Source organism: Lissotriton helveticus, chromosome 6 (assembly GCF_964261635.1).
Source record: "Lissotriton helveticus chromosome 6, aLisHel1.1, whole genome shotgun sequence".
NCBI classification, from domain to species: domain Eukaryota; kingdom Metazoa; phylum Chordata; class Amphibia; order Caudata; family Salamandridae; genus Lissotriton; species Lissotriton helveticus.
The window spans coordinates 16,159,330-16,174,916 of NC_136067.1; the positions used below are offsets into that span (position 1 = coordinate 16,159,330).

At 46.3% G+C, this 15,587-nt stretch overlaps 1 protein-coding gene across 1 annotated transcript in view; it reads right to left on the bottom strand.

The window, feature by feature from the left end:
- LOC144762144 (solute carrier family 22 member 7-like) overlaps positions 1-15,587 on the bottom strand; it is a 235,376-nt gene that overhangs the window by 72,214 nt on the left and 147,575 nt on the right. The window contains exon 9 of the mRNA XM_078647294.1: positions 173-281. Coding sequence (XP_078503420.1) covers positions 173-281 — 109 coding nt within the window. The remainder of the gene's footprint in view (positions 1-172; positions 282-15,587) is intronic.

Consider the following 15,587-nt stretch of genomic DNA (forward strand, 5'->3'; position numbering starts at 1 on the left):
CGCGCATGGAGGGAATCATGAACTAGACTATGCACAACATGCAGATTCTCAGTGCAACCCAGATAAAAATACTACTGGAGATTGAGGATTACTTTAATCTTTTATGTTTTCCTGGTGTTGGTATTCCCCAAATTATCAATCACGAATGTCAGAATGTAGTGTCTAGCCATACCTGAGGACAGTGGGGTAGAGCTCAGCGGTGTACAGGTAGATGACCGTGAAGGCAGCGCCGGAGAAACCTTGCCCTAAAGTCGCAATTGTTGTTCGTAGAGGGCTCAGAGCTGGAAATGGGTAACGTCGAGAAGGAGAGAAAGAAAAGGTAATAAAATGTTGTTAATAATTTTATCCAAACCTAGACAGACTATCAAAAAACAGAATAGTATAGATCAGCCTATTGACACCAACTACTCCTAGTTTGTCTAATGGAATAACAACTTGAATTTGCTGTATCAGGAAAGTTTATATAATGCAGTGTATTTCATAGGCAATTAGTGTACATGGACCAATTATTGTATAGACACGTTAAAAGAACATAGGACAAATATATACCCTTGGAATGTTGAGCGCTCCATTAAAGGCAATGAAGTGCTCCTGGCTTCTACTGGATGGTAGAAGCCCGGAAAGCAACATTCCAATATATTTTTTTCTTTTCATAGCTATTGCTGTGAACAAAGGCTTCTCAGAGACCAAGGGGATTTAAAACCCCTCATGCTCCATGAGGCCTTTGTTTTTACAAATTAGAATATTCTGTTCTCTTGGTGCAGATTGTCCTAAAATCCTTTGAGCATTTGTAGCAGGGTCTGCTGACCATTAAAGGCCCGCTCCCTTGTTAAAGGCCAAAGGCGAGGTCCTTTATCAAGGGAGCAGACTTTGAATGGCGTGTAGAGCCCGCTACATCGGGCTCTTAAGGCTATAATAAAACTTTAGAGTCATATCTTATGCACAATATAGCGCAAGGAAATTTGCCAAAATATCCTAAAGCAATTTTATTTACTTCTTGTCTTAAATTAAATCTCATCCCGTGCTGTTATATAAAACATTTTGTACATCCATTCTCTGATTTTGTGTATCTTTGTTGATTTTTAATTTATCAGAATCAGACTCTGTTTTTTTGAACCAAAGGTTGGTGTCAAGTGTAACTTAATCCGCTTTGCACAAATACTAAAATAAAATCAGTAAGGTTCTTATGTGTGATCACCTCTATTTTTAACTGATGTTACTAGTATTTGAATTCTGTACTCTGGGGCACTGCTATCCAGTGCATCTTCCTGATGTCTTAACACATGACACAATTGCTACTAGTGAATTGTAGCATGTGTTTTGCAATACACTTGGCTGAACAGGAAAACATTGTTTCAGGCTGACAGGCATAGCTAGACCACTGTAGCTTAGAAACCTGCAGCTGAACGTATCAAAATATACCCATTTTGACAGGTGAAAAAAGAAAAACCTTGTAATGTGACCTTGTTGGCCGCTGTTTGGTCTTAACTTCAATAAAAAGAATTTATAAAAAAAAAATTGAACAAATAGAAATTAAAGGTTAACATATGACTGCAGTGTCTAGACTGCAAAAGCTATTTTCACTGTATATGTACTATGGCCTTGTCAATATGTAAATCTAATTTCATACCATTGCATTAGAAAAAACTCCAGAGTTCATTCAACCACTGTTTTGATATTCACACAAAATGTTCAATTCGAAAATGAAATTGGATTTTTGACAAATATTCAGTAAATGTAACTTTTAGAAAGTTGCAATGTCTTGGCTAAAGCTTTAGTAGGTTAATTGGAATTAGGCAGTTTGGGCTGACCTCCCAGCCAATTCTTCCTCCCTTCAGTAGATGTGAAACGGTTTCCAGAGCGTGATCCGCTCATCTCAGGTAAAGCCAATGGCTAGGGTCCATGCTACATCAACTTGAAATCAACCAGGAAGAGGCCTGTTACTTCATAGTTTATTGTAAAGCGAGACCTGGGGTAGAGGAGCCTTTTGATCCCACGATATATTCAAACCTCCCCTGACCCAATTCACAGTTGAGGCTGGTACCAGAACCAGTTTACTGTAGTTAGTTAGGTGGAGGCTGCTTATTGTCACGGACTCACCAGTTGGTGAGCCACAAGGCACCTCCAAGGAGAGAAGGGTCCTGAAATATTGATTTTCTGTAGAAGGTGTATACTGTTGGATACTTTGCAGTAAGGCAAACATAATGTGCTGTAAAAGGGGGAAGGTTTAACCTAAGGATCTTTCTTCCCATTGGTCAGGGAGTCATCTACACCCACTTGCTAGTGGACTGCACAAATGTGGCACCTCACTCCCAGCACTTCTGACTACCTCTGGACCTGTGGAAGAGCAGAAGAGGAAGATGTGTGCTGTCTGTAATCTGTAAGGAGTCCTGAGGGGTATGACCTGCTTCCACTTTACTGAAGATTGAGAAGCGGACTTCAAGGGTCAGTTGTTTCACCTCCCGAACGGCACGAAATAAGCTGCAAAAGGCCTTTCGCGGAAGGTACCTGTTGAGCATTGGCAAGTGGACCTCAACTGGACTGTGCTGGTAGTCTCTGCTTGAGTGAGTCTTACGTCCTAGGTGATGTCTATGAGGTCCTGGGACCCTTAGATGTGACCAAGAGGAATACATTTGAAACATGGAAATGTTTCAACCTCAGGAGGATTGGGACTAACCATCAAGCATGAACCACTAACTACTAATCATAAATCATTAAACACCAAGGCAATCTGATAACCCAAAATCATGGAGAGCAACAAAATCAGGTTGGTCCTGCTCAGAGATTTTTGCCACTCAAAAGAAGGATTCAGCAGACCGTTGTAGCTAACGTATCTGGCTTTGTGGCATCATGCCAGGATATAACTTTCAGACTTGAGCTCCAAAAATGGAGACTAAATCCCAGTATAGAAACTTTGACTGGTAAACGATACTTAAAGTATCTGGTCGATGAGCAGACGTCAGCAGCCACAAAATGTGAATCTTCCCGCTTAGAACTTTTCCTACTAAAACCATCGGCTTCAGGGGGCCCTGGCCAAATGTGCATCCAACTTCAAGAGGACTGTGTCGGTTACAGTGTTCAACATTGCCTAGTAGCAGGAGATCTACTTCCAGGAAAAAAACACTATTGTTCTAAATTTGAGTCACTTAATTTTGTTCCACCTAATTCCGAATAGGTAGATTTTTCCAAAACCAGTTTTTCTAGGAAAGAATCATGCTTAAAACTACTGGCTGGAGTAATCAAACATGGCTTTGGCTGCAGCAGCAGCTACGCTTTATACCCCATTTATTTTTGACAGGGGACCCTGCAGTGCTGCCACCTACCAGACAAAACCTTCTCCTACTTCTCCTACCCCTAGTACTTAGAGCAGGTGGTAAATGATTTTAGAAATGCTGTCTGGGTTTTACAAATATAAAAAGTGGTCCCACATGGTAATTCCACATTCCATGGGGTTTTACTCATAACTGCACAGTTATGGTGCAGATTTAACACATATAATGATAAAATGTCATGTGATTTTTCTGTTAATCCATACCATACAACTTGTAATCAGGATGTAAGTACAAAGGGAAAAGTGACATACTGGGGGTGCAAGGGGCTTGTTAACCCCTTCCATGCTCATGACGAGCTCAGCTCGTCATGCAGTACACTGCTCCTGTGCTCATGACGAGCTCAGCTCGTCATAAACAATGGGAATTTAGGTCATGCAGCGCAGAGGAGGAATTGCCTTAGCACTGATGTGGTTAATGAATCGGAATCAATCCAATACAGTTCGCAGTTAACCACACCCATAGATGCTGTGCTTTTCTTAGAGCTTTTTCACTTAAAAACTTTACAAATACATATATCTGGTTGCCAGGATTGGATTTTTTTAAATAAATGTATTTTTATTTATTTGAAGAACATAGCAACTGAATACAGAACGGAAAAGGAGGCTTTCCAGAATCGCCTCCTTGTACAGTATATTGAAAGCAATCATTATTAATATCAATATAATCATTAAACTCAACAAATAAAGGTCTCCAGTGTCTCTGCAATATATACCTTGAGGATCAGTCATGTATAACAGTATCTGCTTCGCACAGAGTTGACTACTGTAGAGATTCTTTGAGGAGGAAAGGTTGTCAAAACTGCAATCTTGGGCTCAAGTCCCAATACTTTTACATATATTCATAAACGTCGAGTAGATTTTTAGATCTTCTTTATTTAATGCAGTTTAAAAGTGCAAGTGCAAGATCATATTAAAGCAAGTGCCCAGCCTGACGTGTTTCGACTGCCCCACGGCAGTCTTGATCATATATATATATATATATTATCTACTGGAGGTCACCAGTACATAGTTATAGTTAGGAACTATTATCAATAGGAAATCCACAACATTCTATTGACAATAACTTTGTTGCCGATTGATGAATCTGCGTGAAATGTTTCAAACTATTGGCCAGCTCAGTTCCCCTCCTTCGCTGAAAATTTGAGGGTGATTGGTCAAGCAGGGGCCGAGATAAAAGGGGGGGTCCCAAAATGTGTTTTCCCCATGCAATTTCCTATAGGACCTTTAGACACGGCTACAGCCCGAACGGCTGAACTGAATTACACCAAATTTGGCAAAGAGGTAGTACTCAGTTCAGACTTGTGCCTTTTGCTTGATTGGTGTAAATTCGTTCAGTAGTTCTTGAGAAAATTACAGTTAAAGTCATTTATATATCTATGGGCGCGGTGGATCCGAGTACTATCCGCGTCCCTACGCGCAGCCTAAAAGCCCCCTGCCGTGCACGAGCTGCATGCTGATTGGCTGTCAACAGTCAAAATCAGAAAGTGGTGGCAGCCATCTTGTGCCTCGGTAGAACCGAGGCACAAGAAAACCAAAACAAACGCCGCAAAACACAAAAAGGGGCACGGTTCGATCCCTGGCACCAGCGGCAGATTAGCCTAACACCATGTGACTCTGGGCAATAGCTCGCTTAATCTTCCCGACGGCCCCCAGCGCCTGGAGACCCTTACAGGTGATTGTGCGCTTTACAAATGTGGATTTATTATTATTATTATTATTATTATTATTATTATTAGGCCTGCTCAGGGGGTCCCACAAGGACCCCCAGGGTCAAAAAGATGCGATGGTCCCTAGGCCCTGCCCCCTCCTTTCACCACGCTGCAAACGCACCCCCTGGTGCGTTTGCAGAGGGGGGACGAACTCCCCTTGAATACTGGGGGTCCCTAGGGGCTAACTAGCCCATTAGGAACCTCCAGTATGCGATAGGGGGCTGTGTGGTAGAGAGGTGTTCAGGATTCAAGGGGACTTAATCCCCCAACTTAAAATGCGCCACGGTGCTGGTTTGCACAGTGGTGAAGGTAGGGGGCAGAGCCTAAGGTGATATGTGTACAAACACGCCCTGTGGCGCGTTTTAAGTTGGGGAATGAATTCCTCTTCAATCCAGAGGTCTCCTAGGAGTCAACTAGCCCACCAGGAACCTCCAGTAAGCGTCACGGAGCTGTGTTGCAGAGTGTTGTAAAAAGAGGCGTGGCCTCTAAATTCCTCTCTGCAACACAGCTCCCTGGCGCATACTGGAGGTACCTGGTGGGCTAGTTGGCCCCCAGGGGACCACTGCATTGAAGAGGAATTATTTTCCCAACTTAAAACGCGCCACAAGGCATGTTTGCACACATGTCATTGCAGGCCCCGCCCCCTTCCTTCACCATTGTGCAAATATTCTTCTACAATCGGCCGCACAACAAATTTCGATTTACTCACCTGTTATCAGGAGAGAACTCAGTGCTGCATCTTTTAGCCCAGCACTGACCTTGAAAAGTAATTCTAAGCGTACTTACCCGTAACTTGTATTTCCTTCCATAGGAATGCATTGTGTGGTTTTCACGAGAAAAGTTTCTAAGTGTCGATTTTTTAAATGTACAAAAATTCATATAAAATCAGCAGAACTACAAATACCGATTTACTCACATGTTATCAGGAGTGACCTCAGTGCTGCTTCTTTGAGCCCAGAAGCGATCCTGAAAAGTAAGTTATGCATTTAAAAAACCTTAGAAATTCACTGAAAAAATCATAAGTTTCAGGGACGCTATAGTTAGTTGGACATTAGCCTCATATAAAACCAGAGAAATTCACCTGTTATAGTTAGTTGAGCTAACTATAACACGCGCACCCGCAATGCACCGCTGATGATGTCACATATTACATCACTCATGACATGGCCAGTGACATCACTGATGACATCTCAAATGACATCACTGATGACATCATCCAGTGAATGTGTGTTTCTGTAATGTTTAAATATTTTTCATATATATCTATGCCAAGGTGTATTGAAGAATGAGTGGATTTACTAGTCCCTGATTGGATTATTTAGTAGGTGCGTGACTAACAGTATAAGTGAGTGACTGAACGTGTCTTACTGAATGCATGGGTTAGTGACTAAACTGTGTGAAAGTCTGTATTAGTTTCTAAGATGGTGTGTAAGTGATACCAAAGGGGATGATGGACATGGGTCAGTTGACTGGGGGTGAGTGTTTGATTTGCTCAAACACTCCGTTCATCATCCCCTTTGGTATCGCTTTGTTCGCCCTGAGTTGGCAGGGTATGCCCAGATGTGGGTCCCTTGCTCACTCTTCCACTGGATTCAAGATAGCCTGGCTGATGAGGATTATGAAACCGAAACCGGTCCCAGGATTCTTGTTTCAGGTCCAGGGAAGACATGGCTTGGCAGTTCGGGCTGAACTGTTCCCATGAGGCACATGGTCAGAGTGATTTGCATATGGTCATGTCTGAACTGGGGTGGTGGAGTGAGTTAAAGAATGATGATGGATTAAACCCAGATCAGTTGACTGGGGGTGAGTGTTTGATTTGCTCAAACACTCCGTCCATCATCCCCTTTTGTATCGCTTTGTTCGCCCTGGGTTGCCTGGGTATGCCCAGAAGTGGGCCCCTTGCTCACTCTACCACTGGATTTAAGATAGCCTGGCTGATGAGGATTATGAATGCAAAACGAGTCCCAGGATGCTTGTTTCTGGTCCAGGGAAGACATGGCTTGGCAGTTCGGGCTGGACTGTTCCCATGAGGCAAAGGGTCAGACTGATTTGCATAATGACATGTCTGTACTGGGGTGGTGGAGTGAGCTAAATAATCATGATGGATTAAACCCAGATCAGTTGACTGTGGGTGAGTGTTTGATTTGCTCAAACACTCTGTCCATCATCCCCTTTGGTATCGCTTTGTTCGCCCTGAGTTGGCAGGGTATGCCCTGACGTGAGTCCCTTGCTCACTCTACCACTGGATTCAAGATAGCCTGGCTGATGAGGATTATGAATCCAAAACCATTCCGAGGATGCTTGTTTCCGGTCCAGGGAAGACATGGCTTTGGCACTTCGGGCTGGACTGTTCCCATGAACCACAGGGTCAGACTGATTTGCATATGGCCATGTCTGAACTGGGGTGGTGGAGTGATCTAAAGAATGATGATGGATTAAACCCAGATCAGTTGATGTGGGTGAGTGTTTGATTTGCTCAAACACTCCGTCCATCATCCCCTTTGGTATCTCTTTGTTCGCCCTGAGTTGGCAGGGTATGCCCAGAAGTTGGTCCCTTGCTCACTCTACCAGTGGATTCAAGATAGCTTGGCTGATGAGGATTATGAATCCGAAACTGGTCCCAGAACACTTGTTTCCGATCCAGGGAAGACATGGCTTGGCAGTTTGGGCTGAACTGTTCCCATGAGGCACAGGGTCAGACTGATTTGCATATGGTCATGTCTGAACTGGGGTGGTGGAGTGAGCTAAAGAATGATGATGGATTAAACCCAGATCAGTTGACTGGGGGTGAATGTTTGATTTGCTCAAACACTCCGTCCATCATCCCCTTTGGTATCTCTTTGTTCGCCCTGAGTTTTCAGGGTATGCCCAGAAGGGGGTCCCTTGCTCACTCTACCACTGGATTCAAGATAGCCTGGCTGATGAGGATTATGAATGCAAAACCATTCCCAGGATGCTTTCTTCTGGTCCAGGGAAGACATGGCTTAGCAGTTCCGGCTGGACTGTTCCCATGAGGCACAGGGTCAGACTGATTTGCATATGGCCATGTCTGAACTGGGGTGGTGGAGTGAGCTAAAAAATCATGACGGATTTAACCCAGATCAGTTGACTGGGGGTGAGTGTTTGATTTGCTCAAACACTCGTCCATCATCCCCTTTGGTATCGCTTTGTTTGCCTTGAGTAGGCAGGGTATGCCCAGACGTGGGCCCTTGCTCACTCTACCACTGGATTCAAGATAGCCTGGCTGATGAGGACTATGAATCTGAAACTGGTCCCAGGATGCTTGTTTCCGGTCCAGGGAAGACATGGCTTGGCAGTTCGGGCTGGACTGTTGCCATGAGGCACAGGGTCAAACTGATTTGCATATGGCCATGTCTGAACTGGGTTGGAAGAGTGAGATGATGGAGTAAACCCAGATCAGTTGACTGGGGGTGAGTGTATGATTTGCTCAAACACTCCGTCCATCATCCCCTTTGATATCGCTTTGTTTGCCCTACGTTGGCAGGGTATGCCCAGAGTGGGTGCCTTGCTCACTCTTCCACTGGATTCAAGACAGCCTGGCTGATGAGGATTATGAATACGAAACGGGTCCCAGGATGCTTGTTTCCGGTATAGGGACGACATGGCTTGGCAGTTCAGGCTGGACTGTTCCCATGAGGCACGGGGTCAGATTTATTTGCATATGGCCATGTCTGAACTGGGGTGGTGGAGTGAACTAAAGAATGATGATGGATTAAACCCAGATAAGTTGATTGGGAGTGAGTGTTTGATTTGCTCAAATATTTCGTCCATCATCCCCTTTGGTATCGCTTTGTTTGACCTGAGTTGGCAGGTTATATGCCCAGACGTGGGTCCCTTGCTCACTCTACCACTGGATTCAAGATAAACTGGCTGATGAGAATTATGAATCCGAAACTGGTCCCAGAACACTTGTTTCTGGTCCAGGGTAGACAAGGCTTGGCAGTTCGGGCTGGACTGTTCAAATGAGGCAAAGGGTCAGACTGATTTGCATATGTCCATGTCTGAACTGGGGTGGTAGAGTGAGCTAAAGAATGATGATGGATTAAACCCAGATAACTTGACTGGGGGTGATTGTTTGATTTGCTCAAACACTCCGTCCATCATCCCCTTTGGTATCTCTTTGTTCGCCCAGAGTTGGCAGGGTATGCCCAGATGTGGGTCCCTTTCTCACTCTACCAGTGGATTCAAGATAGCTTGGCTGATGAGGATTTTGAATCCGAAACAGGTACCAGGATGCTTGTTTCCGTTCCAGGGAAGTCATGGCTTGGCATTTCGGGCTGGACTGTTCCCATGAGGCACAGGGTCAGACTGCTTTGCATATGGCCATGTCTGAACTGGGTTGGAAGAGTGAGATGATGGATTAAACCCAGATCAGTTGACTGGGGGTGAGTGTTTGATTTGCTCAAACACTCCGTCCATCATCCCCTTTGGTATCTCTTTGTTCGCCCTGAGTTGGCAGGGTATGCCCAGACGTGGGTCTCTTGCTCACTTTACCACTGGATTCAAGATAGCCTGCTGATGAGGATTTTATATCCGTAACCGGCCCCAGGATGCTTGTCTCCGGTCCAGGTAATACATGGCTGAGCAGTTCGGGCTGGACTGTTCCCATGAGGCACAGGGTGAGACTGATTTGCATATGGCCATGTCTGAACTGGGGTGATGGAGTGAGCAAAAGAATGATGATGGATTAAACTCAGATCAGTTGACTGGGGGTGAATGTTTGATTTGCTCAAATGCTCTGTCCATCATCCCCTTTGGTATCGCTTTGTTCGCCCTGAGTTTGCAGGGTATGCACAGATGTGGGTCCCTTGCTCACTCTACCTCTGGATTCAAGATGGTCTGGCTAATGAGGATTATGAATCCAAAGCAGGTCCCACGATGCTTGTTTCCGGTCCAGGGAAGACATGGCTTGGCAGTTCGGGCTGGACTGTTCCCATGAGGCACAGGGTGAGACTGATTTGCATATGGCCATGTCTGAACTGGGGTGGTGGAGTGAGCTAAAGAATGATGATGGATTAAACCCAGATCAGTTGACTGGGGGTGAGTGTTTGATTTGCTCAAACACTCCGCCCATCATCCCCTTTGATATCGCTTTGTTTGCCCTACGTTGGCAGGGTATGCCCAGAGTGGGTGCCTTGCTCACTCTTCCACTGGATTCAAGACAGCTTGGCTGATGAGGATTATGAATACGAAACCGGTCCCAGGATGCTTGTTTCCGGTATAGGGACGACATGGCTTGGCAGTTCAGGCTGGACTGTTCCCATGAGGCACGGGGTCAGATTTATTTGCATATGGCCATGTCTGAACTGGGGTGGTGGAGTGAACTAAAGAATGATGATGGATTAAACCCAGATAAGTTGATTGGGAGTAAGTGTTTGATTTGATCAAATATTTCGTCCATCATCCCCTTTGGTATCGCTTTGTTTGACCTGAGTTGGCAGGTTATATGCCCAGACGTGGGTCCCTTGCTCACTCTACCACTGGATTCAAGATATACTGGCTGATGAGAATTATGAATCCGAAACTGGTCCCAGAACACTTGTTTCCGGTCCAGGGTAGACAAGGCTTGGCAGTTCGGGCTGGACTGTTCAAATGAGGCAGATGGTCAGACTGATTTGCATATGGCCATGTCTGAACTGGGGTGGTGGAATGAGCTAAAGAATGATGATGGATTAAACCCAGATAACTTGACTGGGGGTGATTGTTTGACTTGCTCAAACACTCCGTCCATCATCCCCTTTGGTATCTCTTTGTTCGCCCAGAGTTGGCAGGGTATGCCCAGATGTGGGTCCCTTTCTCACTCTACCAGTGGATTCAAGATAGCTTGGCTGATGAGGATTTTGAATCCGAAACAGGTACCAGGATGCTTGTTTCCGTTCCAGGGAAGTCATGGCTTGGCATTTCGGGCTGGACTGTTCCCATGAGGCACAGGGTCAGACTGCTTTGCATATGGCCATGTCTGAACTGGGTTGGAAGAGTGAGATGATGGATTAAACCCAGATCAGTTGACTGGGGGTGAGTGTTTGATTTGCTCAAACACTCCGTCCATCATCCCCTTTGGTATCTCTTTGTTCGCCCTGAGTTGGCAGGGTATGCCCAGACGTGGGTCTCTTGCTCACTTTACCACTGGATTCAAGATAGCCTGCTGATGAGGATTTTATATCCGTAACCGGCCCCAGGATGCTTGTCTCCGACCCAGGGAATACATGGCTGAGCAGTTCGGGCTGGACTGTTCCCATGAGGCACAGGGTGAGACTGATTTGCATATGGCCATGTCTGAACTGGGGTGGTGGAGTGAGCAAAAGAATGATGATGGATTAAACTCAGATCAGTTGACTGGGGGTGAGTGTTTGATTTGCTCAAACACTCCGTCCATCATCCCCTTTGGTATCGCTTTGTTCGCCCTGAGTTTGCAGGGTATGTACAGATGTGCGTCCCTTGCTCACTCTACCTCTGGATTAAAGATGGTCTGGCTAATGAGGATTATGAATCCAAAGCAGGTCCCACAATGCTTGTTTCCGGTCCAGGGAAGACATGGCTTGGCAGTTCGGGCTGGACTGTTCCCATGAGGCACAGGGTGAGACTGATTTGCATATGGCCATGTCTGAACTGGGGTGGTGGAGTGAGCTAAATAATGATGATGGATTAAACCCAGATCAGTTGACTGGGGGTGAGTGTTTGATTTGCTCAAACACTCCGTCCATCATCCCCTTTGGTATCTCTTTGTTTGCCCTGAGCTGGCAGGGTATGCCCAGACATGGGTCCCTTGCTCACTCTACCACTGGATTCAAGATAGCCTAGCTAATGAGGATTAGGAATCCGGAACCAGTCCCATGATGCTTATTTCTAGTCCAAGGAAGACATGGCTTGGCAGTTCGGGCTGGACTGTTCCCATGAGTCACAGGGTCAGACTGATTTGCATATGGCCATGTCTGAACTGGGATGGTGGAGCGAGCTACAGAACGACGATGGATTAAACCCAGATCAGTTGACTGGGGGTGATTGTTTGATTTGCTCAAACACTCTGTCCATCATCCCCTTTGGTATCTCTTTGTTTGCCCTGAGCTGGCAGGGTACGCCCAGACGTGGGTCCCTTGCTCACTCTACCACTGGTTTCAAGATAGCCTGGATGATGAGGATTTTAAATCCGGATCCGTTCCCAGAATGCTTGTTTCCGCTCCAGGGCAGACATGGCTTGGGAGTTCCGGCTGGACTATTCCAATGAGGCACAGGGTCAGACTGATTTGCATATGGCCATGTCTGAACTGGGGTGGTGGAGTGAGCTAAAGAATGATGATGGATTAAACCCAGATCAGTTGACTGGGGGTGAGTGTTTGATTTGCTCAACCACTCCGTCCATCATCCGTTTTGGTATCGCTTTGTTCGCCCTGAGTTCGCAGGGTATGCCCAGATGTGGATCCCTTTCTCACTCTACCACTGGATTCAAGATAGCTTGGCTGATGAGGATTTTGAATCCAAAGCCTGTACCAGGATGCTTGTTTCCGGTCCAGGGAAGTCATGGCTTGGCATTTCGGGCTGGACTGTTCCCATGAGGCACAGGGTCAGACTGCTTTGCATATGGCCATGTCTGAACTGGGGTGGTGAAGTGAGCTAAAGAATGATGATGGATTATACCCAGATCAGTTGACTGGGGGTGAGTGTTTGATTTGCTCAACCACTCCGTCCATCATCCGTTTTGGTATCGCTTTGTTCGCCCTGAGTTGGCAGGGTATGCCCAGACGTGGGTCCTTTGCTCACTCTACCACTGGATTCAAGATAGCCTGGCTGATGAGGATTATGAATCCGATACAGGCCCCAGGATGCTTGTTTCCAGGGCATGGAAGACATGGCTGAGCAGTTCGGGCTGGACTGTTCCCATGAGGCACAGGGTGAGACTGATTTGCATATGGTCATGTCTGAACTGGGGTGGTGGAGTGAGCTAAAGAATGATGATGGATTAAACCCAGATCAGTTGACTGGGGGTGAGTGTTTGATTTGCTCAAACACTCCGTCCATCATCCCCTTTGGTATCTCTTTGTTCGCCCTGAGTTGGCAGGGTATATCCAGATGTGGGTCCCTTGCTCACTCTACCACTGGATTCAAGATAGCCTGGCAGATGAGGATTATGAATGCAAAACCATTGCCAGTATGCTTGCTTCTGGTCCAGGGAAGACATGTCTAGGCAGTTTGGTCTGGACTGTTCCCATGAGGAACAGGGTGAGACTGATTTGCATATGGTCATGTCTGAACTCGGGTGGGGGAGCGAGCTAAAAAATCATGATGTATTAAACCCAGAACAGTTGACTGGGGGTGAGTGTTTGATTTGCTCAAACACTTCGTCCATCATCCTGTTTGGTATTGCTTTGTTCGCTCTGAGTTGGCAGGGTATGCCCAGACTATTTCCCTTGTTCACTCTACCACTGGATTCAAGATAGCCTAGCTGACGAGGATTATGAATCCGGACCTGATCCCAGGATGCTTGTTTCCTGTCCAGGTAAGACATGGCTTGGCAATTCGGGCTGGACTGTTCCCATGAGGCACACGGTCAGACTGATTTGCATATAGTCATGTCTATATTGGGGTGGTGGAGTGAGCTGAAGAATGATGATGGATTAAACCCAGATCAGTTGACTAGGGGTGAGTGTTTGATTTGCTCAAACACTCCACCCACCATCCCCTTTGGTATGGCTTTGTTTGCCCTGAGTTGGCAGGGTATGCCCAAAAGTGGATCCCTTGCTCACTCTACCACTGGATTCAAGATAGCCTGGCTGATGAGGATTATGAATGCAAAACCATTCCCAGGATGCTTGCTTCTGGTCCAGGAAAGACATGGCTTGGGAGTTCATGCTGGACTGTTCCCATGAGGCACAGGGTCAGACTGATTTGCATATGGGCATGACTGAACTGGGGTGGTGGAGTGAGCTAAAGAATGATGATGGATTAAACCCAGATCAGTTGACTGGGGGTGAGTGTTTGATTTGCTCAAACACTCCGTCCATCATCCCCTTTGGTATCTCTTTGTTCGCCCTGAGTTGGCAGGGTATATCCAGATGTGGGTCCCTTGCTCACTCTACCACTGGATTCAAGATAGCCTGGCAGATGAGGATTATGAATGCAAAACCATTGCCAGTATGCTTGCTTCTGGTCCAGGGAAGACATGTCTAGGCAGTTTGGTCTGGACTGTTCCCATGAGGAACAGGGTGAGACTGATTTGCATATGGACATGTCTGAACTGGGGTGGTGGAGTGAGCTAGAGAATCATGATGGATTAAACCCAGATCAGTTGATTGGGGACGAGTGTTTCATTTGTTGAAACACTCCGTCCATCAGCCCCCTTGGTATCGCTTTGTTTGCCCTGAGTTGGCAAGGTATGCCAAGGAGTGGGTACCTTGCTCACTCTACAACTGGATTCAAGATAGCCTGGCTGATGAGGATTATGAATCCCGAACTGATCCTAGGATGCTTGCTTCCGCTCCAGTGAAGACATGGCTTGGCAGTTCAGGCTGGACTGTTCCCATGAGGCACAGGTTCAGACTGATTTGCATCTGGTCATGTCTGAACTGGGGTGGTGGAGTGAGCTAAAGAATGATGATGGATTAAACCCAGATCAGTTGACTGGGGTTGAGTGTTTGTTTTGCTCAAACACTCCGTCCATCATCCCCTTTGGTATCGATTTGTTCGCCCTGAGTTTTCAGGGTATGCCCAGTCGTGGGTCCCTTGCTCACTCTACCACTGGATTCAAGATAGCCTGGCTAATGAGGATTATGAAACCAAAAGCGGCCCCAAGATACTTGTTTCCGGTCCAGAGAAGACATGGCTTGGCAGTTCGGGCTGGACTGTTCCCATGAGGCACAGGGTAAGACTGATTTGCATCTGGTCATGTCTGAACTGGAGTAATGGAGTGAGCAAAAGAATGATGATGGAAGAAACCCAGATCAGTTGACTGGGGTTGAGTGTTTGATTTGCTCAAACACTCCGTTCATCATCCCCTTTGGTATCGGTTTGTTCGCCCTGAGTTGCCAGGGTATGCTCAGATGTGGGTCCCTTGCGCACTCTACCAGTGGATTCAAGATAGCGTCGCTGGTGATGATTATGAATGCAAAACCATTGCCAGTATGCTTGCTTCTGGTCCAGGGAAGACATGTCTAGGCAGTTCGGTCTGTACTGTTCCCATGAGGAACTGGGTCAGACTGATTTGCATATGGCCATGTCTGAACTCGGGTGGGGGAGCGAGCTAAAAAATCATGATGTATTAAACCCAGAACAGTTGACTGGGGGTGAGTGTTTGATTTGCTCAAACACTCCGTCCATCATCCTGTTTGGTATCGCTTTGTTCGCTCTGAGTTGGCAGGTTATGCCCAGACGTGTTTCCCTTGTTCACTCTACCACTGGATTCAAGATAGCCTAGCTGACGAGGATTATGAATCCGGACCTGATCCCAGGATGCTTGTTTCCTGTCCAGGTAAGACATGGCTTGGCAATTCGGGCTGGACTTTTCCCATGAGGCACAGGCTCAGACTGATTTG